Raw genomic sequence first — 24528 nt, 5'->3', positions numbered from 1 at the left:
AAACACTTTTCCTGCCAAAGTGCACCGGGAACTTCTTCCCACAAGTCGCTGGTGGAGCCGGACCGCTGTGCTACCAGTTCCCTCCGTACTTGGCAGTCCAGTCGACTCGTCCGTGAATTGGCTGGAGCTTTGTGCCCCTGGAGAAGGCGGGCTTCCCTGTAGATCCAGTGATCGGAGGATTCAGAGATCTGTTCCTCCTTCCTTCAAACTCTGAAATCAACACGACACACACGGAAACATGTAAAAAAAAAAACAACCAAAAAACCTGACATTAAGCTGCATTATTATTATTTTTTTTTACTGTGCCGAGCGTGTTTTTACCTTCATTTGAGGGCGGTGCCTTGTTTAAGAAGGTGTTGTTTTTGGATGGTTTGGTTTTAGGGTCACCTCTCAGATCAGCAGAAGACGACAGATCAACTGAAAGATTCAGAAAAAGAAAGAGGGTACAAAGTCAGGTCGAACGACACACCAGAGAGATTCCTTTAAAGTCCCTGTTGGTGACAATCCTCTCACGAGTGCCTTCTAACACCAGGGGGCGCTACGCTAAAGTTTAGTGGAAGAGAAAATTGAAGAACCACTTGTGTCCGAGAAGCTGAAGAAGGTCTTGAGTGCTGACTCACCAGCAGATGGTGGACCTCCTATGGGTGCCAGTGTAACCCTCTGCCGGGCTGCCGCTGTTTCCGTCCTCTGGAACGGTGATGAGAACGTCCTGGTGTTGCTCGTAAAGTCTGAAAAAGGAGAATAAAGTGCATCACAGGTTATGAATGATCTGCTTAAAACTGTAAAAAAAAACAAAAAAAGCCACTAAAAGCTGTCCACTGATGTCACGTAATTCACTTTTCAAACACCTGATCCTACATGTGAGGTACCTTTGCAAAGATCGAGATCCTCTGAGGTTTTTTCTTTTAGAGGCTCCTTAGCTGCTAGTTTGGGAAGACTAACATCTACAACCACGTCACAACAGAGAAACACAAAAAGAGGAGCGAGTGAAGCAGGAAAACTTCGCTTAAAAATACTGTAAACAAAAGTGTTGTTTGAACCTTTTGTATAATGTAGCTCTGTAGTTCGCTTGCCCTGCAGTTTGTTATAGCTACTATAAACAGTAGATAGATATTCTAGCAGTGATAAACAGTCAATCATAATGCTGAACTTGTAAAAAATTTGTAAACAAATTTGTAGAAATCTACAGCTTGGAGCTCAAAGTGTCAGATTAGGTCGCTTTGCTGCATCGGATCAGATCAGATGTGAAGATTTACCCCCAAAAAGCGGCAAACATTTGATAAAACTACTGTTTGGGCGACGACTTTTAAATTGACACGCAGTTCAGAGGAGGACGGGCAGAGAAATGTCACATGCAAAGTGGTTTTTAAAAAAAAAAATTTAATCTACAACTCGTAATGGTTACAAGTTTTGAACACGTATCCTTGAATTTTTTTTCCCTCACCTTTTCCAAGGGGAAAGTCCAGACCCTGTCCTGCGGTTAAACCCGAGCTGCCCCACGCTTTTTTGCCGGACGCCTGGCTCCCTGCTGAGCAGCTGCTTTTTGGATTCATGCCTGGAGAAGAGAAACAGGTTTGGTTTGGAGAATCCTGAATGAGTTAAACTAAAAGTAAAATAAGTAAAGTTGAGCTGACTTGTAATGACAGAGAAAGCGTTTTCTAGATCCAGATCCATGACTTGTTCTCACCAGGCAAATATCTGGACTGGAGGAGGTAGTGCTGCTTGGCGGACAGGGTGCTGCCGTCCGTTCTGTTCGGGTCGGTTTGGCTCAGCGGCTTCGCTCCTGCGTTGCTCTTTGACTCCGGAAATCTACATGAAAATTCACAATTGTATTTATTTCAAGACTCCGTTGAAAAGGAGGTTTGAACTTGAAAGTGACGTTCTCTGACCGGGAGCCGGGTGCCTCCTGTTTGCTGTTCTTCAGGGAGTTGATCGTAGGTTTTTTGGAGATGGAAACTCCGGCGTCCGCGTCGTCACCGTCGTCCCAGCTGTCCAACAACTTGAAGGACGTCTGGCCCCACCGCCGACGTCCCGTCCGAGACCCAAACGCACCGTTCTCTGCTCCTGTGGCGGCGCCGCGCTGGGGTGAATTGATTATTATTTTTACTTTTTTTTGTCATTCTTGTGTATGTTGAAAATGAATACGTCGTAGGACGTGAGATGTCTTTCTAAAATAGCAGCCATTCCCTTCCAATTTGTTTTTATGTTTAAAATCAAAGCCATGCAAAATGTGGAGGTACAAAGCTTCAACAGTTCTGTCAAAAATCAAACCTAAAAGTCCCATTTATCCTGGCATGAAAGGGACGGATAGAACTTGATGGTCTTTTTACAGGTTGTACCTGAGGGATACCTACCGCTTGCCAGCTCCCTGGTTGCTTGTGTTTCACCAGGCTGACGTCGGTCAGCGTCCCGGGACACACGGGCAGCTGCGTGCTCGGCTTCGTGTTCTCCTGAGGAAGGCGGATCTGCTGTAGAGGCTGATGGAGAGACGGGACGCGGGTCTCCGGTGCCGTTTCGGTGTTGCCGAGCTCGCAGGAGTCCTCGCCTGTCTTAGCCAGAGGCTTCGGTTCTGTGGCTGCCTCCGACTCCTTCTCCTGCCCCCTGTGCTTTAGAGGGGCACAGAGCGTCTGGCCTACTAGGAAGTAGGGATACCGCAGAGCCTGGGAGACGCAGTCGGGACAAAAACAACGAAAAGCATCAGCAATTATGTCGTTTTAGTTCATGTTCCAGCTCGCGTAAAGCTTGCAACGTGACATAAAACAATGCCATAAGTACAGGAAGAGTCCACAGAAAATACATCATACGATAACTAAAATGAAATTTCAAAATAAAAGTGCAGGAAATGACAGAAACAAGGGAAGGCTTCTTCACATTGTAAAGGACTAATAAGACAAACTACTAATGCACATTTCTCACGGAGTTGAAGTCAAAATATTTTCGGAATTCTTTTCCTTTTGTTCTTATTTTCAAGAATAAGTAGTAGTTAAGTTTATATTATGGTCTGCATCTGTCTCCGAGCTTGAATTAGTGGTCGTACGCTGCCCCGGTACGTCCAGATGTCAAATTTGGTGTCAAAGGAAAGCTGATTGATTCCCACTTTGGACCACTGATGCTAAAAATGGATGAACTCAAAGTGCTTAAAGGTGCTCGGGATAGAAGATTTCACCGAAGGACTCTGCGTCACCTCAACATCAGCCAGCCGTCTTCACTCTTCTCTGCTGGTTAATTGCAGGCTATCTAACGTAAATGGGTTTTAAAATGTACCTGAGCGGCACTCGGTCTTTTCTCGGGGTCCCACTGCAGCATGTCCTTCATCATGGCGATGGCGTTGTTGCTGGCGTTGGGAATCAGGGACCTGAGGCTGGTGGGGACGCACTTTGGGAAGCGGAAGTTCATCGAGGCCGCCAGGGTGAAGCCCTCGGGCCAGTCCGACTGAGGTGGGGGAGAGTCAAAGTTAGTGTTGGTGAGCGAGAACGGCAATGTGATTTCCTGAGAATTGACTTTTCGTTAACGTCTGCCACCTCAGCAGAGGCGCAAGCACGCGACGCGTGTCGCAGCGGCTCCTCACCTTCTTCAGCGTTCCCAGAACACGACAGATCTTGAAGATCTCGTCCACCTCGCTGTTGCCGGGGAACAGCGGTCTGAGCGTGTACAGCTCCGCCATGATGCAGCCCACGGCCCAGATGTCGATGGGAGAGCTGTAAGAGCTGGACTTGAGCAGAACCTCCGGGGCTCGGTACCTGAAGCGACGCAACGCAGAGGTACACGGACATCATTTTGCATAAGGCGATGCAAGTCTACTCCTACTTAAACTCCTCCGTCTGTGAAGAAAGTTAATGTTCACATAGTTTTCACTCAGTGATTTTTTTTTTTTTTCTCTGTTTGTCACATCAAAGGTGGACGATCCCAAATTAGATTGGATCATCCGATATCTCGTTAACACAAAGGGTAGCAACAAGGCTGTTAGTTAGACTAGAGGATACCAGCAGATTAAACCCCAACAGCTCCAACACTTGATTGTCCTCAGTGTGTCTTCCTCTCCCGTCTCCTGAACAGATTTACCTTTCTGCTGTCAGTATCAATTTAATCCAAACGTTTAAGTCACCGTGCAGCAGATTAACAAACATCCTCCGCAGCTCGTCGCGCAGACGTTTTATTTTACAAGAACTGACGTCAGACCCTCGGATGTTAAAACGGAAGACAATCTCACCATCTCGTGGACACGTAGTCTGTGTACGGTGGTTGCGAGCGGATTTCTCTCGCCAGTCCAAAATCGGCAATCTTAACCAGCTCCGGTCCCATGCACAGCAGGTTCTCCGGTTTCATATCCCGATGGAAGTAGCCTGGACAAAAAAAAAAAAAGGAGACATTTGAATCAACCCCTGCTGATTATCATACGTGTCAAGATTCACGTTGTTTTTCTAAAACAAAAATAGCTTTGCTTCTACTTCTATCACGACCACCAACCAGTGCTCGAAGTGGGCCGGGACTATGAACAGCATGCAGCACCAGCACCAATATATTTTACGTGTACCATTTTCTTGGCACCGAAACTCTTTTCTGCCCCCTTCATGTCAGATTATCTGCGGGATTCATATCGGGTCTAAAAAAAAAAAATTAAAAAAAACTTCATTACCCATGGGGCATTGGGGGACGCTCACCTGTTGCCGTCCTCACGCGCCTGATTTTTCTCGTCTAAGAAACGTGACGTCAGAATAACGTCAGCTTCGCCGCTGGTAAAGCATATTGATTCCTTCGCATTCACAAAACACTTTCCACGCGAGTAGGTGAACAATCTCGCAAAAAAATGTCTAGCGCCTGCTGAATTTATGTTACGATTTAATACCGAATTCAGAAAACATGTCCGAAATTCCTCCATTTCTTATAAACTCCTGAGAAAACGGCGGAAGTCCCCATCGGTCTCGTGAATACCGGCAATTCTTGTGTATTTTCAAATTAAAAGCCCTCCCGTCTGGAAAACGTGATAGAAAACGCTTTGTCTCCTGGATTAAATAAAATGTACGTAGTGAACACTTGGGTATTCTCCAGTATCTTTTAGTCTCTGCAGACATTTAAAATACTGAATACTTTTTGATGACGGCGGTTTTCCACTTCAAGCACTGCCACCAACACACGACCCACTGCTGATTGCAAATCACAGGTTTTCAAACACAAAGTCTGTTCAACGGGAAGGTTCAAGCCGAGCCTTTTAAATGAAATGGGAAAGGAAAGGAGACAGACGGGAGGAGTCTCTTACCGTGCTTATGCACAAATGCTAAACCAGATAATATTTGGAACAGAATGTTCCTTATCTCATTTTCAGAAAACATCTTATCTTCCCTGGCAGCCGCAAAGTGGTAAAAGACACAAGAAAAGAAAAAGGGAATAAAATGAAATATAAATTAAAAAAAAAAAACACTACACAAACAATTATGTCTCATTTGAGTGGGAATGACACCAACACCCACAAGCTTTAAAAACAGCGCAGATTTTTAACTCCTGAGAAGCAAAACTTTGCGTAGTTAAGCTTCGGTGACGCTCACACCTCCTGAAGTGAGTCATTTTTAGTTGGAAAAAAACAAAACCATGACGCCTGATGTCTTATCAACCGTGCAGCATGCATATACTCTTCAGGTTTAATGTCTTTGTTTCCTGAATTATTAACGATTTACGTGCTGACATCTACATAAGCCTGCATTTCATCAGACAGAAAAGACATCAGGGTTTTTTTTTTTTTTTACTTTACTGAAAGGCCTCGCTGAAGTCACCTACCATGTTTATGAATAAACGACAGTCCCTGTAATATCTGAAATGTCATGTTTCTGATGACTGACTCAGGGAACAAGTTGTTTCTGTAAAAACGAAGACGGACACATGATGATGACTCAAGCTGACCCAAATAATTCTCACATTCCCACTGGTAATGAAAATAAAATAAAATAATTTAAAAAAAACACACTGCGGAGTGAAATCACAGAGATAACTAAAAAGGTGACATCTGAATACATTCAAATAAAGGCTGAGAATAATAATGATGATTTTCATGTCTGATATGCTCTTACCTTTCTTTCATGAGCTGATAGAGGTTTTCTTTCATGTACTCAAAGACAAAGTAGAGGTAGTCATTCTCTCTGATGACTTCCTTCAGCTTCACCACATTGGCATGGTTCAGCTTCTTCAGTGACTGATGACACCGAGTATTTAGGGAACACATGCATTAGACTCATAAAGCAACAGCTAGATAGATGACCTCAAATGCCCGAAAACAGTGTGATCACATGCCAAAGAGTAGTTTCAGCTGCAGAAATGTTTTTTTTTTTTTTTTTTATACAACCTGTGACCAGTTTTTTTTTTTTTTTTTTTTTTTTTAATTAAAATACAGCCTCGGGTTATGTTTCATTTCAAGCTTGTACACTCATTTATGGATCAAAGTTGAATTTAGAATTAAAAACGTCAGGAGAACAAATTCAAGCCGATAACTTTCTTGCTGATTATAACACAAAGTCAAGACTAGAGTTAGATCGATGACTAATTCTCATTAATATTGTGTTATTATTTAAAATTGTAACCGTTTAATTGTTTTATTATTATAAAATTGGGGGTTTAATCCAAAGGATTGCTGGAAAATCTAAGGTGAAAACAAAAAAATAACCTTTACATTTTTCAGAACTAAATATAGCACTAATTGCTTCTTTGTAAACACACTTCAACTAAGCTGCTGAACGGACTTGTAGAGATCTCGTCATCGGGATTCTTACCTTCACCTCCTTTAGATTCAAGCATTCATCCCAGGAATAAAACTTCCTTTTCATCCTGTTGGGAGGAAAAAAACAACAACATGGTTTGTGTGATTAAATGTATTAAATGTTGACATTTTGGTCCTAAAGAGCAACAAGTCCAAATATCTAGACCAAGTATTGCCACGGTTGTATTAGGATAAGTAACATGAGAATCACATGCTCACTCATGTGTCATGGAATTATGATTCGGAATAATATAAATAAAATAAATGTATAGGTTTCTAATTAGGACAATTGTGATATTGTTCTGTGTTTTGTAGCCTCACATTGTGTTTTAGGCCTTTACATAAGACCGCTTTTTCACATAAACCTGTTTCTGGGAACTTCAATATGAAAATTGATATCTACTACTCAAATTGAATGGTGATGATGAGCCATACTTTGGAAACTGTTGCATCATAGTTGTACCTATAATAGAAGTAACAGCATCCTCAACAACATTTTTATATAGATGTGTTTAAACTCAGTGGTATCAGCTTGCACTGTAACATTTCATGTTACAATGCTTGGTGGAGCCCAGCGAAGCGTCTGGTATTAACTTCTATCCAAACATGGATTATTAAACAAGCTCATTTTTAAAATACACTTCACAGGAAAGAAAGCACGTTTTGGCAAAACAGCACAGAGAAGTGCACCTGTCGATGTTTCTAATGATCCGAAACCTTTTCTCATTTTCCTTCAGCACATGATGCAAAACAAGGAAGAAACGTTTCACTTAAACGTGACAACATTTATTTCACGCGTGTCAGGGGCTCAGCACGTCGGAGAGCTTCGCAGGCGGCGGCCGCTCGGGGTTTAATCAGCTCAACAACTTCTCTTCTATCTCTATGCTGTCCTTTTCTCTCTATGCTCTCCTCTCACCCCAACCGGTGGAGGCAGGCGGCCGCCCACCCCCCGAGCCTGGTTCTGTTGGAGGTTTTTCTCCCTTAAAGAGGAGTTTTTTTTCCCCTCCAGCTTATGTGGGAATTGTTGAATTGTTGGGTTTCTCTGTATAATATTGTAAAGTCTTGCTGTGAGGACTTCAATGTGTTAAGTGCCATGAAATAACCTTGTGATTTGGCGCTGTGTAAATAAAGTTGAATTGAAATTGAACACGCTGCACGGTTGTTGTGTCGGGGGCTCCAGGCTCACCTCTTTATGGCCACCAGCTCCCCCGTGTCGTTGCTCTTGCCCAGAAGCACGCTGCCGTACGTGCCGTCCCCCAGCTGCTTCAACGTGGTGTAGCGGTTAATCGTCCACACGGAGTCCTTCCTCTCCCTCAGCGGGGAGCCCTGACAGTCCCACACAGTCCAAGAGGTGGTCATTGTTGATCCCTCCGCGGATCAACAACAACAACAACAAACCCACCTCCTCCTCCTCCCCCCCCAGCCCCCCCCAGCCCCCTCGCACGCTTCTTTATTTTCCTTTTTTTTTAACTCTTCTTTCTGCGGACCGCTGATGCGAGGTAGACGTTCACCTGGTGAGGGAGGGAAGAGTGGAAAAAAAAAAAGACAGCGTCTCACCTATCCGGAGCTAAACCTTTACGCCAAGCAGAAGAAAGGGCAGACGGTCCCCTCCCTGCCAGGGAGGGGGGGGGGGGAAGTGGATTAAAGTTGTCATGCGATTAAGAAAGTGTGCCAGGAAACAGACTCACAGGAGAAACCTGGAAGACAGATGTAGGTCAAGTTCACTGGAAATAGGACCGCGGGGACACTGTTGTGTTTTTCCGATGGTGGACTAAATTTTTCTTGGATTCAAACCTGCCTGTGTTTTGGTGTTAAATCATATCTGCAGCTGTCAAAAATAACCAACATAATCAAGTCTCTTTGGCCAAATAGAGGAACCCACTGGGCCCTGCTGAAGGTGAAATGATCAGAGGAGTCAAATTAGTGAAAGCCATTTTTTTTTTTTTAATGATGGCAATATTTTATCTTACAGCTAATGTATTTATTTTATTGTGAGTATATATAATTATTGGTTTTATTTTGTGATGCTCTTGTGTTTTGTAGTTTTCAGTTTTATCTATTTATTCCAGTTTTATTTTCTAGTGAGATTATTGTTGTTTTTCTCGGTCATTAATCGATCTATTGCTTTGTTATAAATTTGGAAGCTAAAAAAATAATAATAAAAAAAAAAGAAGCAAGTGTGAAGGGGGATAAGAAAGTTTCACACAACCTGGCAACCCAAAGTTATTAATCAATTAGAGCACCTTTAAAGTTAATGATAATATATAAACAACTAATACCGACAATTTGAATATTAGAAAGTGTTATCTTTAGCGTTAGTTTTTTTTTTTTAGTGGATTAATTTGATTGATAAACGGCTAAAACCTAATCTGGTTATAAAAATCCGAGCACGTGACCGGATATTTTGACGTTTTTTTTTTCGGCTGCTTTTCCTTTAAATTAGATGTTTGATGTTAATTTTATTGCTAAATTGAGCTGGAATCCGCTTTCAGGGTCGGAAAGCTTAATATTTTTTTAAATTAGCTCGTTAGCAGGTGGATCAACATGACCAGAAGGGGAATAAATACACGAGTTTAAGAGCAACATAAACAAAACAAAAAAAAAAGCCCTGATTTTCAAGCACGCGATCAAACAGACTTTTCTTCTTTTCTTTTTTTTTTTTCACCACTTTTCACCACTTTGTCTTATATAACAATGAAGTAAAGGACACTTACCACATTAGACAGTTTAGTGCAGAGAAAGTGGTGCTCGCTGTGCAGAGTGATGCTACTAGCCGTTGGGCGGCTCCATGTCTCCTAGGCAACGAGACTTTCAAAATAAAAGGAAATTAAATTTGCAACGTACAGTAGAAACAGTAACGAGAAAACCATTGTATATGAAGTGTATAAAATACAGTTATGATAATAGATAATACAAATAAAATATTTTATTTTTTTAAAATGATAATAGAAAGTGTAGGCCTTGATATAAATATAGTATATACATTTTAAATATGAAATAGCCTATAATAGATAATATTAAATCAAACACTGAATACTAGAGAAAATCAGCAGAAGTAAATACTTTTTTTTCTTGACAAAACAAGTGTATTTAATAGCTGTTCTGCTACTTTGTCTTGTATGACATGATCTTCATCAGCATTCATCAGCACATGGAGCATGTTGCCCATTTGTTGTTGTTGTTGTTGTTGTTGCTGGACTGTACAGGTAAGAAAACAATCTCACAGCAAAGCCAGATGTTCTGGAGCTTTTAACTGTATTACATACGTTCATTTTCAAGCTCAAGAAGGAACTGTCGGTCTCAACTTTGAATCCAACTGGATGAAAAGTCCTCAAAACTGCTCGAAAAAGGATTCAACATTTACAAAATCAATCTGCTGATTAAGCATATGAAGTCATACGACTTAACAAAAAACGAGTCTTGTGTTTTTGGGTCCCAAGTTTTACAGCTTTGCATAAGGATTAGTGTAAAAAAAAATAGTATATATTCATTTACAAACTATTACGACTAATGATATTTTGTTCATAAGAGTAAAAGAGGTTAGAAGTACATCTTCTATATCAGTGTATGTGTGCTGCTGTGGGAATAACCTTCCACTGTCCCTGACTCTCACCTCTCTGTAAATGTGTTTAACAAGTGCTCCATCTAGTGGTTTATTTTCACCTCTCCATCTGTTCGTGACTAAAGTCCTCATACCCCCATGGGTCACCAAGTTTTCTGATTCTTATGTCCCAAAGATCCCTGGTTAATAAACATTTTGTCCAAGTGATCCCCAGCTGGAAAACAACTGGAGCACTAACGACTAGGCTCGTTGATTATTCTGTTTGTGATCAACAGAAAATCAATCGGGAGCTGTTTGGAAATTTGATTAATCATTTGGAGTAATTTTTTGAAGTTTTCTGATTACAGCTTCTTAAATGTGAATATTTTCTGGCCCCTTTAGTCCTCCATGATAATAAACTGAATATTCTTTTGTTGAGGACTGTTGGTCAGGACTAAACGAGGCATTTTCAGGTGCATCTTCAGCTTCGTGAAACACCGGTCGTCATTTTTATACCATTTTCTGACATTTTAAAGACCAAAGATTGACAGATTAATCATTAAAGTACACAATTGTTAGTTGCAGCCCTAAAAACAACATTATGTGGTTTTAATTCAATTCGGACTCACAACAGAACAGTGTAGGAGATAAAATTACTGCAGGGGAAATCTAATTTTTTTTTTTTGAAATTGTGGAAGTTTGATTGATTTTGCATTAAACTAGCAGCTAAATTCAAATATTTCCTGTGTGGACACTCCTGAAAGGTGTCAAGCCTCAAATTTGAGGACCAGTGATCCACCAGCCCCACATATATTCCCAGAGACTGTAAGACTGCTTTGATTCTAAAAATGGATCTTTGTGAGAAATTATTAATGACATTTGAAAATGTGGAAAACATCACACAGGTAAAATCAGAAATGTTCTTAAAAGCCAGACACAGATAAATTATATTAAGTTTAGTGTTAGGCCTTAATGGTTTTATTTTGTAAAAAAAAAAAAAAAAAAAACTGCTAGAAGTGAAAATCACATTTTGATTTTCATTATTGTGGGCAGCACACGTCAGTTTAAAGAAACAGGAACTCTATCTGAATAAAGAAACGCTTTGTTGCGTTCCTCTTAAAATAAAGAGCAGGTTCACCGTCTGCGGAGCTGCAGACGCTCACTGCTTTAGACATGCAGGCATGAAATGCGAGGAATGAAAATCATGACCAGCATTCTCGAAATGGCCATACTGTAGTAATATGACGTGCCGTGCATTGCACCTAACAACTGTGCAGCCAAATTGTTGTGTCTGCGCAGCGGATAGCCGCGTTTTTCCTCCGAGGTTGTGCTTTTGGTTACTTACGGTAAGGTGGACCCGCAGTGTCCACTAAAGGATCAGGTGATCCACTATCTACGAAGCGAAGGCTGACTGGGGAAAATGCAAAATGACATATAGCAAATGTCGGAGCATAATTCATTCACGTTTTCGGCTCACATTTGGACCTGAATCGCACCGCTGGAGCTCCAATGTAACGATGGCTCGTTAGGGCTGCTGGCACAACTGCGATTTTTTTGATATTTTAATTTATGAAAAATCACATTCACAGACAAATATTGGTTTCAACATGGGGCTGTGCTACAGTTTGCGTCCCCGGCTCTTCGGGGACCTGAGCGGCTCTATCTCCAACGCTACCTCGGACTCGGACCAGCCTCCGGATGCCGCCGTGCCGACCCGCGCCGGGGGAGCTCGCCAAGAGGACACCGGGGGATGCGGGGAGACTTCGTCGCTACGCGGCGGCGGCGGCGGCCTGGTGCGCCCCGGGGACCCTGCCAGGCTCCCGGCCGGGGAGCACCGCCGTGGAGACACCGGCACCGACGGTGTGCTCATACAAAACGGAGGCGGTGGCGGTGGAGCAGGCAGCGGTAAAGGGACAGGAAAGGACCGTGGCCGACGCTTACAGCTGCTGCAAAAGACTAGCACCCAAAAGCAGAAAAACTGGGACAAATTGCTGGTGGAGGAGAAGGAGGCCGAGAAGGAGGCGAAGAAAGTCAGTAAGAACATTGACAGGGCGCTGAAGGAGCTCAAACGGGAGTACAAACAGACGCATCGGCTGCTGCTGCTCGGTAGGTCGTGTATCTCTTTGTTATTGTTGGACGAGAAAGGCATTTTTATTTTTAGAAACCAAAACGCACTGGCCTCTCCAGAAATTATGTCACAGCTATGGCGAGGCCTTTTGCCACATCTGTTGGGTTGGCTGTGAAGACTACCCCCTGCAGCTGTCAATGACAAATGATGAAGATGGACGTGCACACTCGGTGTGCCTGTTGTCCTCTCACTGTTAGGATTAAAAGGAATTTTGAACAGCCAACTAAGCGTAATGAGTCCTGTCAAAATGGACCAGTAACCCGGACAGACCTCTTAGCTGGGGGCTACTGGGCCATGTTTGTCTCGTAAACTAATATAATACAACATATTAGAGTGGCACATCTGTCCTCAGACCACAGATGAAGAAAAAAAAAAAACCCAAAGAGTTTTGACTAAATACAGTCAACCTTTTTCTTTTGCATTACAATGGACCAACTTTTTGGCCTCATGTTCGTAGTGTCTGTCCAGCTTTTTGAAGGATAGTGGTTCATTTACAGGTCTTTTTTTAATTACACATAGTATGGTAGAAAAGAGGCCCATAGTGAAGTAATGCTGTGTAGTGAGTTTAGTAGTCTATACTAAATGTCCAGAGACAACCGGTAAGCACACTTTTGGCTCTCTGTTGTGCATTTATAGTAAATTATTCCCAGGAAATGAATCCATAGTAGAGTAGTGTGTACTGTGACTTGGAGTGTACCATGACATACTGTATATAGGAGACTTTCTGCTGGTGGGCCCTGTTGGAGTACGGCGTGGTATCCTTTGGTGTTGTGTGACATTTGTCCAGGCACAACACAAACAAAAATAGCATTTTGATTGAACTGTTGCACATTTACAGTAGAGGGCTTCAATAAATAAATAAGTGTACAGTGCTGTGTAGTATAGTGGTTTATAGTAGCCTGTAGTAGAATATTGTACAGTGCAATATAGAGTATAGTTTAATCGACTAATATACAAAGATGTACTACAAGGAGACCGTTTCACTTTATGGCTGTACAGCCATATTTGCCTCTTTTTTTTTTTTTATTATTACTTTAAGTCGAAGTACAGCACAGTAGAATAAAGTGTTCGTGGCTTGTCGTTAATGGACAGCAGAAGAATAACCTTTTGACTAACTGAGTAATGATTACTTAATGTAGTAGTTTGGAGTGTTGTAAAGCGGCCTGTGGCATACGATCATAATGTTTTATAGTCTAGTGTAAAATACACTTTCATAGGCTTTACTAAGATGGTTTAGGATTGCTCAGCTTTTTGCTATTAGGCCATATTTTCACTGAAAACTAGTACAGTTCAGTAAAGTGAATGAGAGTGCAGGATAGTATTCTACAGTAGAGTATACTTTGGAAGTATAAGTATATGTACTAAATAGAGACAACTTAACTTTTTGCCACTGGCTGAATGCTTTGTTTGTCTTAAATTGATACATGTTTTTTTATTGTAGGATAGTAGAGTAGAGTTTGTTTTTTTTTGTCCAGGGACAACATGGAAACTATGTTTTTGGGACAGTTGCACATATTTAGTGAATGTTCTCAAACAGCAGCATGTAGTATGGTCTCCCAGAGTGTTTTACAAAGTGTATGATCCTGCAGAGTAAGTTTGCCCATGTGCTTTTACTCCCTCTTGTTCTCGTGGTAAAATGATGAATTGATCCACAGTGATTTTAGTTTTGGTCAACTGTTTGGTTTCGCTTCTCTCGTATGCAAAGAACTGATTTCCTTAGTCGTGGTTCTTCAGCTGTGATTAATGATCAATTTTAAGGCATCAATCAGGGGTTTGACAACTTAAAATGCGGCATATTACAGAGCAGGTGATCATAATACAAAGACAACATAACTGCTGGACTGATACATGACGAAGTGTCCAAGTTGTTCCCCTCATCGGTTTCATATATATTCAAGGCTTATATTAATTTTCAGGTTTCAAATTCTATCAGCTGACCATCACTGGATCCTGGGATTGATCCTTTATATAATATATGTATACAGCGATTAGACACTGCAAATATTAGTCGGCAGCATTCCAGTGTAATCCAGTATGATCAGATGGAGGTGTTATGTCAGGCAGGACCTTGTCACAGATTTAGCTTGGTTGTGTTCCTTTACCACACATCCAATGACATTTTTTTTTTGCCACAATATTGTACATGAACACAAAATCTTAAACAGTAGCTGAAGTGGTGAGAAAAACTCTGCTTAAGGGTCGACACATTTACATTAATAACAGGACTTCCAGTGTTTTGTCACCATACCGCATGTATTTGCTTTCCTTTAAAAAGTGCAGTGCGCTCTGTACAGTAAATGGCTACCAATTTAATTTCCTGAGTAAACAGCTCTCGCTAATTACACACAGGAAGAAATGGCTCATCCTAATGAAGTCACACAGGGAAGTGTCATGCATTCGTCCATGAGCCACTGCTGAAAGCTACACAGCATGTTTGACCTGTGTCACTGTGTCAGTTCAGCGTGTCATTGCGGTTTGAGCGGCTTTCTCCGCCACCGTACAACCACACTTATGTTTGAGGCGCTAACGGTCGCAGGGCCACTTTTGGTTTTTCTTAAGAGGCCTTTCGGGACTTTATCCCCTCCAGGACTCCTGTTGCATGCCGGAGGACTGAGGTGGTTTGTGTTCCTCTGAAAGTGGACACCTTTCAAATAGTGTTACATTTCAAGGCAACGTATGCTAACTAATCTGGGTCACTTTATCTGTTTGTATTTTCCGCAGGTATTTAGTGAAATCATCATAGCCACAAGGGAACCAATGTTCATCCTCACTGAGCTGCCGTGTTCAGATTGACATGTTTGTTGTAAAATTTATAGTCAACTAAATTTCTGAATGTTCAGGTGATACTTTTTGGCAAAATTACAACTCTGTGGAAAGATTCAGCAAAATTCAGGGTGGATTTTATGAAATGAGTAAAATGTTTGCTATTAAAGGTCTCATTTTTGTTTAGTTTTTAGATTGTGCTGTAAAATTAAGATTAGTTAGGTACAGAAATGACATAAAAATATCTTTTGATTCCTTGAACATACTGTACATCAGAATTAGTTAAACTATTCAATGAATTTGATTTTTTTTTTTTTTTTGATAGATAGGATTGTTGCAGTCAAAGTTATATTTATGCTAAAATGCTAAAACTTTACAGGTTCCAGCTTTTCAAATGTGAATATTTGCTGGATTTCTTGATCTCTAATGATCACAACCTGAATATATTGGTCTGTTAAATGTTTGAAAAATCATTAGTTATACCTAAAATATGTTTGATGATGTCACAGAAATTATTGTAATAGTAAGTCAAAGTTTTTCAGAGGGCCCACTGCTCTCCCCATGTTTAACAGATTTTAAGGGTCTTTCTAATTAATCAAAGCTCCGTTGCAATCAGAATCAGAAATACTTTATTAATCCCCACAGGGAAATTGTGACGCTACACTCACTGACGTCTGCTCCAGGACAGAAAGAACAAAAGAATTTAAGAAGAAACAAGATAATAGATATACTAAATATACAGTCACTAGCGTGTGTAATACATACCATAGTTAAAAAAACAAATTGTGAAAGTGTGCAAATTTAAAAAAAAACAAAGGAAGAAACAATGTGACTGGATATAAGTTGCCTTCAAATGCAACTTGTAATTTTGTGATTTAGACATGGAAAGCTGAGAACAAGATATATTTTGCCTTGAAATGAAAATGCATGGATCAGTGTGTTGTTATACCAACTTTCAGTAACACAGTAATGTTTTTTCAATTCTCTAAAACTGCCTATAATAATGCATTCGATAACAACAAACTTCTTTGAGCAGAGGACAAACCAGAGAATCTAAATAGACTTCCTTTAGACTATAAACTTTAGTACAGGAATACGGGGATGGGAACTGGAAGGCAAGTTCCTATTATTTCTTGGAGAGGAAGTTACTTTATTGTTTGGTCTCTTGGATCAGATTCTACTCAGGCCCATGATAATATCTCTTACAGCTTTCCTCGATGTCCTTAGCTGCCTGTTTCATATCTCGGCCTTATCACCTTTATGAGCCTGAACAACAGGCTGCTAGCAACTGAAACTATCACTGAAACAAGGCAGGCATATCTTTCTAGAAGTCACCACAAACTGCCGTGTTTTGTGATTGTTTGTTTGTTTGTTTGTTTTGAGCCCGTGAAACCACATTTAGAGAAACCGTACTCGTCCGCAGAGGCTCACAGGGGAACGTTTAGCCCTGCTGGCCCTGATCTTTGTATACAAGTCGAATCAGGTGAACTTTGCTTTGGTCTAAATGGGTTTTATCATTGACCATTGCTGAACTTTGCTACCTTACAGCGCCAAGTTTCCAGTTAATGTGATGAGCAACAGGCGATACCAGAGTATGAATCATTATCATATTTATGATACTGATAGGAAAGGGTGCAGTCTGAACTGTCTCCACACTCGTATCAGCTCAATCAAAGTGAACCAAGCTACGTCTTCTGAAGGACATTGGACTGGGCTTGTTCTCCCAAGTTTTGCTTACTGTATAATTTATGCTCTATCAAGAGCCTCTGTTCCCACAGAGAGGGCTGTAAAGTTCTTTCCATCTTCGGAAAAAAAAAAAAAAAAAAAAAAAAAAAAAAAAATTCAAGGAGGCTAATTTTAGCTGGATATCACTTGGATGTGTGCCTCGTTTATACAGCACATGCTTCAATTATAGCCCGGGCCAGTTAATAAGTTTAGAAGACTCATGTTGAGAAAAGAAGTCGTTCAAGTGTCACTCATTGTTAGATTTGCTGTAACAGTCCACTGGCAGTTATTATCTTCACCCAGCCAGCCAGCATATGTATCTGGGTTTATTAAATGTGTTTATTAAAGGGAGATCATTTCACAGAGCCTCTATTATATTCACCTTCTTGAGAACTGATTTGTAACTTTGTGTAAGGGCCTAACACAAACAGGAAATGGGGATTAAACCTCAATCACTGGAGGTGTGGTTACCATTTTGAAAAATAAACTAGCTATTGATCTGAAAATAGCGAAACTAATTTGATTGAAAAAGAGTGAAGGATGTGAAAACTTGCTCCAAAACTGCAGATGCACACATACTGACACAGACATCAATTATGAAATTCAGCTTCTACTTCTACTAATACTTACAAGTGTCATAATGATAGATCAAACCTCTCCTCCTCACGTGTTTCTAATTTTTTTTTTTTTTTAAATTTCAGAAGTTTAACTGCTGAATGTTTCAAGTTTCCACATCACTTCTGTTAAAAGTTGCATGTTGGACCGCAACTGTCTTTAAAAACAACCAGTTGTGATTTAATTCAACGCTCATACACGCACGTCTTAAACACAGACTCAAGCTGAGCATAGTGCAACTTTCCGCCTTCAGCAGATGAGTGTGAGAACAAACATTCGGTGTCAAACTGCACTGTGAATGTCAAACATCAAGACCAATTTTTGTGCAGTGGTGGGGGGAACTTAAAATAAAGATGAGTATTGGCACACCGTTTTAGTCGAGCTAAGAGGAAGCCACAGCAAAGCTAAATATAAATATCAGACAGCACTTCCTAAAAAGGACAATAATTTATGCAGCAAAACCTACTTCTGTATCATTCATTGAGAGCTGACAGTGGCCAGAGCATGCGTGCAGTGCTGCTTCCGACCACTAGAGGGTGGTGTGGGCCAGTCACTCGTTTTGACCTTGCTCTCTAAGGTGGGGAGACTGGATTTTTCTCTCCCTCTCTGTCTCTCTCTCCCTCTCTCTCTCTCTCTTTGGGTATCAGTGATGTGATGGAGTATTGATGGTGGTGTTATTGTCACACCACTATAGGTGAAGTGAGGCTGCCCGGCCCGATTTGCATGCAGCCCAACTCTGTTGTACTCATTTCACTACAGGAAACAAGTGTTTGCATTGTATTTGCATAATTGAGACAATAAACAGTAGATTCCGGTGTAGACGTTACACAAATAATCTTTCAAACGTTGCCTTGTGCTACTGAGTGATTGTACAACACGTGTCGTGTGCATTTGTAGTCGGTTTTTAGGACCTGAATGCGACAGGGTAGTAGTGCTAGTTAGCTTAGCATTAGCTCAGGCAGGCCTACTAAGTTTGATTCAGTGCTTGTGAATGAAAACGACTCAATGTGCAGTTTCACACACGTGCTCACAGAGACTTCACTGCTCATCTTACCTACAAATAACACACTTGTGGTCTACACGTAAACTGCAGTCAGTGACAACAAACCCACACCCCATTTTGGTTGAGAGGAAGCCACGGCTGGCCCAACATAAATGTCAAACAATACTCACAACAGAGACAGTTTTTCTGTTTCCTGCTTATTGACTTTCACTGCCAGAGTGTAGTTATTGTTGTTGTACACGTCCTGTTTTTAGAATAAAACAAACTTGATCCTAATGTCATTAACACACATTGTTAGAAATAACTGTGACTATTCAGTAAGTGTTAATAAACTCTGAGATGGAGAGTCCCTGAGGCAAAATCCTCCATCCTGTAGTGGTGTATAGTTTAGGGGTTGATATATATATATTTGGTAGGCTTTGGCAGGTAAAACACGTATGAGTAAATAGGGCATTGCACCAAGCACTTATTTATCTTGAACATCTCTTTGTGTTTGCTGAAGTGGGTCGTCCAGTGTGCCAAGCAGGTGTGTTAACTGTGTCTCCAGCAAACATCGCCATCAGGCTGATAGTGTAAACTCGTAAACCTTAAAATAGATGGGGGGCAATTCTTTCCTTATTGCATAACATATTATTAAACTATTCTTGCACTTTGTCGGTTTAAACTGTGTTTTGTTGTCAGGTTGATGAAGACTTTATGGTGATCTAACAGAACTAAATGGCAATTTGATCTCCTATTATATCACTACCCTACTTATAAAGAAGAATGATCTAATCTGTATTATGTAGCTTTTGATTTTAATATCATGTTGTGAATTGAATCCAGGTGACTTTTGTTGCGAGGTTGCATGAGGCAAAGCCTGCAGCACTGGTCCACAACCTGTTTTGGCTTGTGACAAACCTCCACCCCCCCCCTCCTAACACCCTTCCCCCCTCACACCCTCTCACCACACACACACACACACAACTTTAAATATGTCTGCCAGTTTGACCAAAATATGATTCTTACTTTTCAGAAAATTGCAGAATAATCAATATTAGAAGGCAAAAATAATAAGAAAAGTTATAATAATTTTTCCTTCCCTCAAGTCTTTTTAATCTTCCCATACATTTACCTCACAAACCCTTAAAAAGCATCTGACCATCACGTTGGAAATCATTGGTTTAGAAGATGGTTAAGCTGTCGTTGTTATTTTACATAATTTTACTGCAGTGGAAGAATACTCAGATCCTTTACTTAAGTAAATGCAACAGTACTACAGTTAAAATAACTAAAACATAAGTATTATTAGTTAAAAGGACTTATTATTTCACCGGAAAGACCCCTCTCAGTTAAATCTTTGTGTGTATTGGTTTTAAGAAACAATTTTTTATTGTAGCTGAAGGAGGTGGAGCTGATTTAATTACTTTGTATACCGGAGAGTAGTTTGATAATACAATGTCTCATTTGTTATCAACTAAGCATGTGTTTGGAATGTAAAATCTGAAAGTAGGATTAAATGAAAAAACTCAACCAAAACAGTTCAAAATTGTACACAAGTACAGTATTTACTGTTATATTTCACCTCTTTGTCAATTACTGTACATAAAGGAATTGCAGTTATGTCATAATAGTTTTTGTATCAATGTCTATACTGTGTAAATTGCAGTGAGCTACATTATAATGACGTTAAAACAAGCCCTACTGGTGGAAAAGTGCAAATACTCAAGTACAGTGGAGTTTTGAGGAACTTGCACACGAGTTTGTTTTTGTTCTTTTGAAACTCTGTAGTACTCTGTACTTTAGCTCCACTACATTTCACAGGAAAATGTTGTACTTTTTACTCCAATACACTCGTTATTACTTTGCAGATCCATGCGATGCAGCGCTTCAGATTGTACTGTGCAACAGTATAAAGTAAAGTAGTAAATCAGCTCCATCAAATGCTGTTTATGTCTTAGTGCTACTGTCATAAGATTTCAATATTATGATGTTTATATTGACTCACTCTAAAAGGGACAATTCTGCCCAAGGGGTACTTTTACTTTAGGGGATGATACTTTTGTACTTGAACGAAGGACAGAGTATTTCTACTGAATGGTGTTCTTTCTTTTACTCAGGCGTGGAGTACACATTTTAAAAATATAAACTATACCTGGTGAATAAATGTAGCGCAGTGACGAGTATAATATATCTGAAATGTAGTGGAGGGAAAGTACAACGCAGCAGTAAAAGTGAAAGTAGCTCAAATTGTAGGTTGAATGAGTAAATGTACTTAGCGACTGCTTTACTATGGATGTTGCAGTTGTGTGATCCTGTTTACGTGTAAAGTACATTTACTCAAGCACTGTATTTATGTACGGTTTTAAGGCTCTTCTACTTTACTTCAGTTACTTTTTGTGTGATAAAAAGTTGTACTTACTACTCCTACATTTTTTTGAAAGAGTATAATTACTAGTTACTTTATAGATTAAAATGTTTCCTTTAAAACAAAATATAAGTCATTATCCAAGATGAAAAAGCAACATTAAATATGCTACTTTAATTGTCATAAGGCTGGAAAGAACTTTTACTCGAGTGCTTGACTGAGTATTTACATTTTCTACTGCTGCAATTCATTGGAAAATGTTGCAGCTATCACTCGACTGTATATACTTGATTAGTTTAATTACTCGTTACTTTGCACATTCAGATTGATAATACAAAATGTAACAACCAAAACAAGATTATTGCTTAAGAAAAGACGGCATTGGTGCTCCAGGGGAAACGTTGAGCGCCCCAGCAGTATATAAAGTAATAAAAACCATCTCCATCTCTATGTGGGGATTATCAGCAAAATGTACTTAAGTGAAAGTACAGTAGATGTGGAAAATGCTCCCCGTCAGTATTTGACTTTTAATAATAATAAATAATAATTAATGTGTAATGTGCAGCTGTCGGTTTGTTGAGTCTTCAATAATGCCGCATATTTTTTTTTAAATAATACAAGAACCACGTATCTCTAGAAAGTCAACAAGTTTAGGAAAAACAGTCCTGTTTTCAGCTTTGTGACTTTTTCCAGCGGATCCAAGAGGATTTTTACGTCATTCATTCCTTGAGTTTATCAGAAAAATACAAATTCAAAATCACCAAATTTCAAGGTACATGGTATTCAGTGGACAGGAACATTATGAAATTATTATTATTTAAGTATGTCATTTAAAAAGTAACTAAAGCTGTAGTGTAGTGGCAGTATAAGGCTGCATAAAATAAAAAAAAAACTCAAGTAAAATACAAGTACCCTGACTTTCTAAATAAGGATAGTACTTGAGTAAATGTAGCCTACATAGTTACACCGCTTACACTAATCTTTAATATAGGTTAGGTTAGGTAGTTACTTTATTAATCCCCGAGGGGAATTTTTTTTTCTCTCTACAGCAGCATACAGGAAGCAATAAGATAATAATAGAATAACAGAAAGCAATAAAAATAGTATTTTTAAAAAAATGTAACATGGAAGTTTTAAATGATGTATTTCATACACAACAAGTACACAAGCACGTGTTTTTGCTTTTAACCATCGGTCGAAAAACTTGCGAGATCCAGTGAAAACACTTCCACTGCAATTAAAAGTCCTGCATTCAAACACTAAACATGGACTAAGTTTTTAAAATGGTGGTATTGCTCCTTTTTTTTATTTATTTATTTTTTTAAACTTCAGTATTTGGTACTACAGTACTTCCACCATGATGTGTTGCCAGACCCTGTATTTGAGAAACCACAGAGACAGGTAAAAGCCCAGTGCACGCACACACGCACACGCACGCACACGCACGCACACACAGACAGTGTAAATGGGTTGCCAGTTTGGGTCAGGGCCATCTCAACAAGAAGAGACCCAGCCCCTCTCTCTCTCTCTCTCTCTGTGTAAAGCAGCAGACAGCCGCCCGGGTTTCCACCTCCCCCCCTCCCTCCCTCCTCTTCCCCTCCCCCTCCTCCTCCTCCTCCCCCCCTCCTCCTCCTCCTCCTCCTTTTCTCTCTCCGATTAGTTTTGATAGCAGGATAGCGAAGGACTAAATCGGGAATGGCTGCTCGCCCTCTGCCACACAAGTTATAAAATGCTCTATCAGTGCGGGTTGTTAACGTTACAGTTTAACGCGGGTTTGTTTTCCACCTCCACGGTCCGCGGCTACTTCCTGGTGCCACAGAGAGAGGCAGTGCTGAGTTAAAGAGACAGAAATACTGATAGAAATTCAGATAGAAAAAAAAAAAAAAAAAAAAAAATACTGAGAGAAGAGAGGGGTTGGAGACGCGATAGGAACAGTTGACTGGATTCCCAGAAATTGAAAAATCCCTTCTCCCTCTCTTCTCGTTGATGTGTTTTTTTTTGATATTCCTGTCGTTGAACCGAGTCTTCGTTGGTTCGTAAACTAGCGGAAAAAAAAAAAAACGGTTTGGATGACGGTTGGCTGCGGCTAAAAGCGGAATTGTAACGGGGAACATATTCCTCCCTCCGACGGAGAAGCCTCGCCGAGATTTTTTTTTATTATTTTTTTTTTCCTCTCCTTTTTTTTTTTAATTTTTTTTTTTTATTATTTTACAGTAGACTCCATTCTCGTGTTATTTTTTTTTTTATTTTTTATTTTTTATTTTTTTTTAAAAAAAACCACAACATCATCGCAGGTGTTATTTATTTTTTATTTTTTTTTTGTACGGTTTTTTTTTTTTTTTTTTTTTTTTTTTTTTTTTTTAGCGATTCCTACAAGGAAAGGGGGGTTAAGGGCGACGGAAGATGGGTTGTTTGGGCAACAGCAAGACTGAAGATCAACGCATCGACGAAAAGGCACAACGAGAGGCGAATAAAAAGATAGAAAAACAGTTGCAAAAGGAAAGACAAGCGTACAAAGCCACGCACAGGCTCTTATTACTGGGTAAGGCTGATTTCTATGTTGACGGCTATCTGAAAATGTAAGCTAATCCCTTTCGTTTACCGAACACGTCGCCCCGTTTGACAGCGCTTTGCGATAACATGTCGTGGGGGAGGACGTCGATGGAAGGAGCTCCGGAGCCGACAACGAAGCTGGCTTCGTTTCCAAAACATTTCTGGCTTTTTTTTTTTTTTTTTTTTATTTTTTTTACGCTAACCGGGGTGTCCCCCCCCCCCCCCTCTCTCACCGCCCCACCACCACCACCACCACCTCCACCCTCCTCCTCCTCCACCTTTTCCCCCCCAGTTTGTGCTCGTTTTGTGATGTTTTTTTTTGTCGTTGTCTTATATTTTTTTTTTTCGGTGTGGTGTGTTTTTTTTCGAAGGTGCGGGAGAGTCCGGAAAAAGCACCATTGTGAAGCAGATGAGGATCCTACACGTCAACGGCTTCAACGCGGAGTGAGTTTGCTCGCTTTCTCTTGACATTACGCTCGGGGAGGAGGAGGAAGGGGGGGGAGGTGGAGGGGGAGGTGGAGGGGGGGGGGGGTTTAAAAAAAAAAACAACACACACAAAAAAAAAAAAACGGTTCGAGAATGATATTAATGCTGCTTTATTGTTTTTGTTTTTTTTCGACGGGCTCCCTTTCCTAATGAATAACACTGTGGAGGCCAGAATATAGCCTGTGAATGGATTTTCCCCAGGCACTGCAGCGCCTGTTGGGCCCTGTATCCCAATGCAAAGCAGCTAATATCTTCCCCCTCTCTCTCTCTCTCTCTCTCTGTCTTTCTCTGTCTTTCTGTTTCTTGCCTTTTTGTGTGCCGTTTATCACGAGTTATGTGAGGACCTCGGTGCTACACAAATAATTCACCGTTTCCTGTTTCATGTGAGAGAGGGTGAAAGGTTGCCATCGACACGGGCCTATTGATGATTTGTTTTGCTGCAAGGCCTTGCATAGCATTGATCTTAACGGTGGTCTATTTTAAACGGGCCTAGTACATGTCAGAGTCATGTAACTGCCTGAAAAATCCTCTTTTGTGTGTACATTCAAAGTATTTATCTGGGGGAAGGGGGTGGTGGTGGTGGTGGAGGCAGGCAGGCAGGCAGCTCTTGGAGGATATGAGA

At 40.5% G+C, this 24528-nt stretch overlaps 2 protein-coding genes across 3 annotated transcripts in view; one reads left to right on the top strand and one right to left on the bottom strand.

Moving 5' to 3' along the window:
• Window positions 1–5: 5 nt before the first annotated feature.
• LOC138203205 (serine/threonine-protein kinase MAK-like) lies at window positions 6–8114 on the bottom strand. Its single transcript, XM_069157935.1, has 15 exons — window positions 7932–8114; window positions 6759–6813; window positions 6063–6184; window positions 5773–5852; window positions 4211–4343; window positions 3569–3740; window positions 3265–3432; window positions 2355–2660; window positions 1890–2080; window positions 1688–1809; window positions 1445–1555; window positions 870–944; window positions 621–728; window positions 322–417; window positions 6–210 (listed from the first exon to the last, which is right to left on the bottom strand). The coding sequence occupies exons 1-15, from the start codon at window positions 8102–8104 to the stop codon at window positions 71–73; spliced, it is 2052 nt and encodes a 683-aa protein (XP_069014036.1). The 5' UTR covers window positions 8105–8114; the 3' UTR covers window positions 6–70.
• Window positions 8115–11683: 3569 nt separating this feature from the next.
• LOC138203202 (guanine nucleotide-binding protein G(olf) subunit alpha) overlaps window positions 11684–24528 on the top strand; it is a 44173-nt gene continuing 31328 nt past the window's right edge. The window contains exons 1-2 of one of the 2 annotated variants that reach the window (XM_069157929.1): window positions 11684–12392; window positions 23792–23864. In XM_069157929.1, coding sequence (XP_069014030.1) covers window positions 11894–12392; window positions 23792–23864 — 572 coding nt within the window. In that variant the 5' untranslated portion in view covers window positions 11684–11893. Of the gene's footprint in view, window positions 12393–23232; window positions 23410–23791; window positions 23865–24528 lie in introns of those variants that run through there. The other variant, XM_069157930.1, reaches the window with a different exon arrangement.

The sequence above is a fragment of the Embiotoca jacksoni genome, unplaced genomic scaffold, assembly GCF_022577435.1.
Source record: "Embiotoca jacksoni isolate LCO1_2020_lvr unplaced genomic scaffold, fEmbJac1.0.p SCAF_22, whole genome shotgun sequence".
Lineage (NCBI taxonomy): Eukaryota > Metazoa > Chordata > Actinopteri > Embiotocidae > Embiotoca > Embiotoca jacksoni.
The sequence above is the reverse complement of the archived record's forward strand: the minus strand, read 5'-3'. Positions and strand labels throughout refer to the sequence as shown.

Excerpts from the sequence above, each read along its gene's own strand:
- LOC138203205 (XM_069157935.1), bottom strand. The coding sequence starts at position 8,104 with ATGACCACCTCTTGGACTGTGTGGGACTGTCAGGGCTCCCCGCTGAGG. Across the intron at positions 4,344-5,772 it reads GTCGTTTATTCATAAACATG|GCTACTTCCATCGGGATATG; the intron begins GTAGGTGACTTC and ends TTTTTTGTCCAG. Across the intron at positions 2,661-3,264 it reads AAAGACCGAGTGCCGCTCAG|GCTCTGCGGTATCCCTACTT; the intron begins GTACATTTTAAA and ends TGCGTCTCCCAG.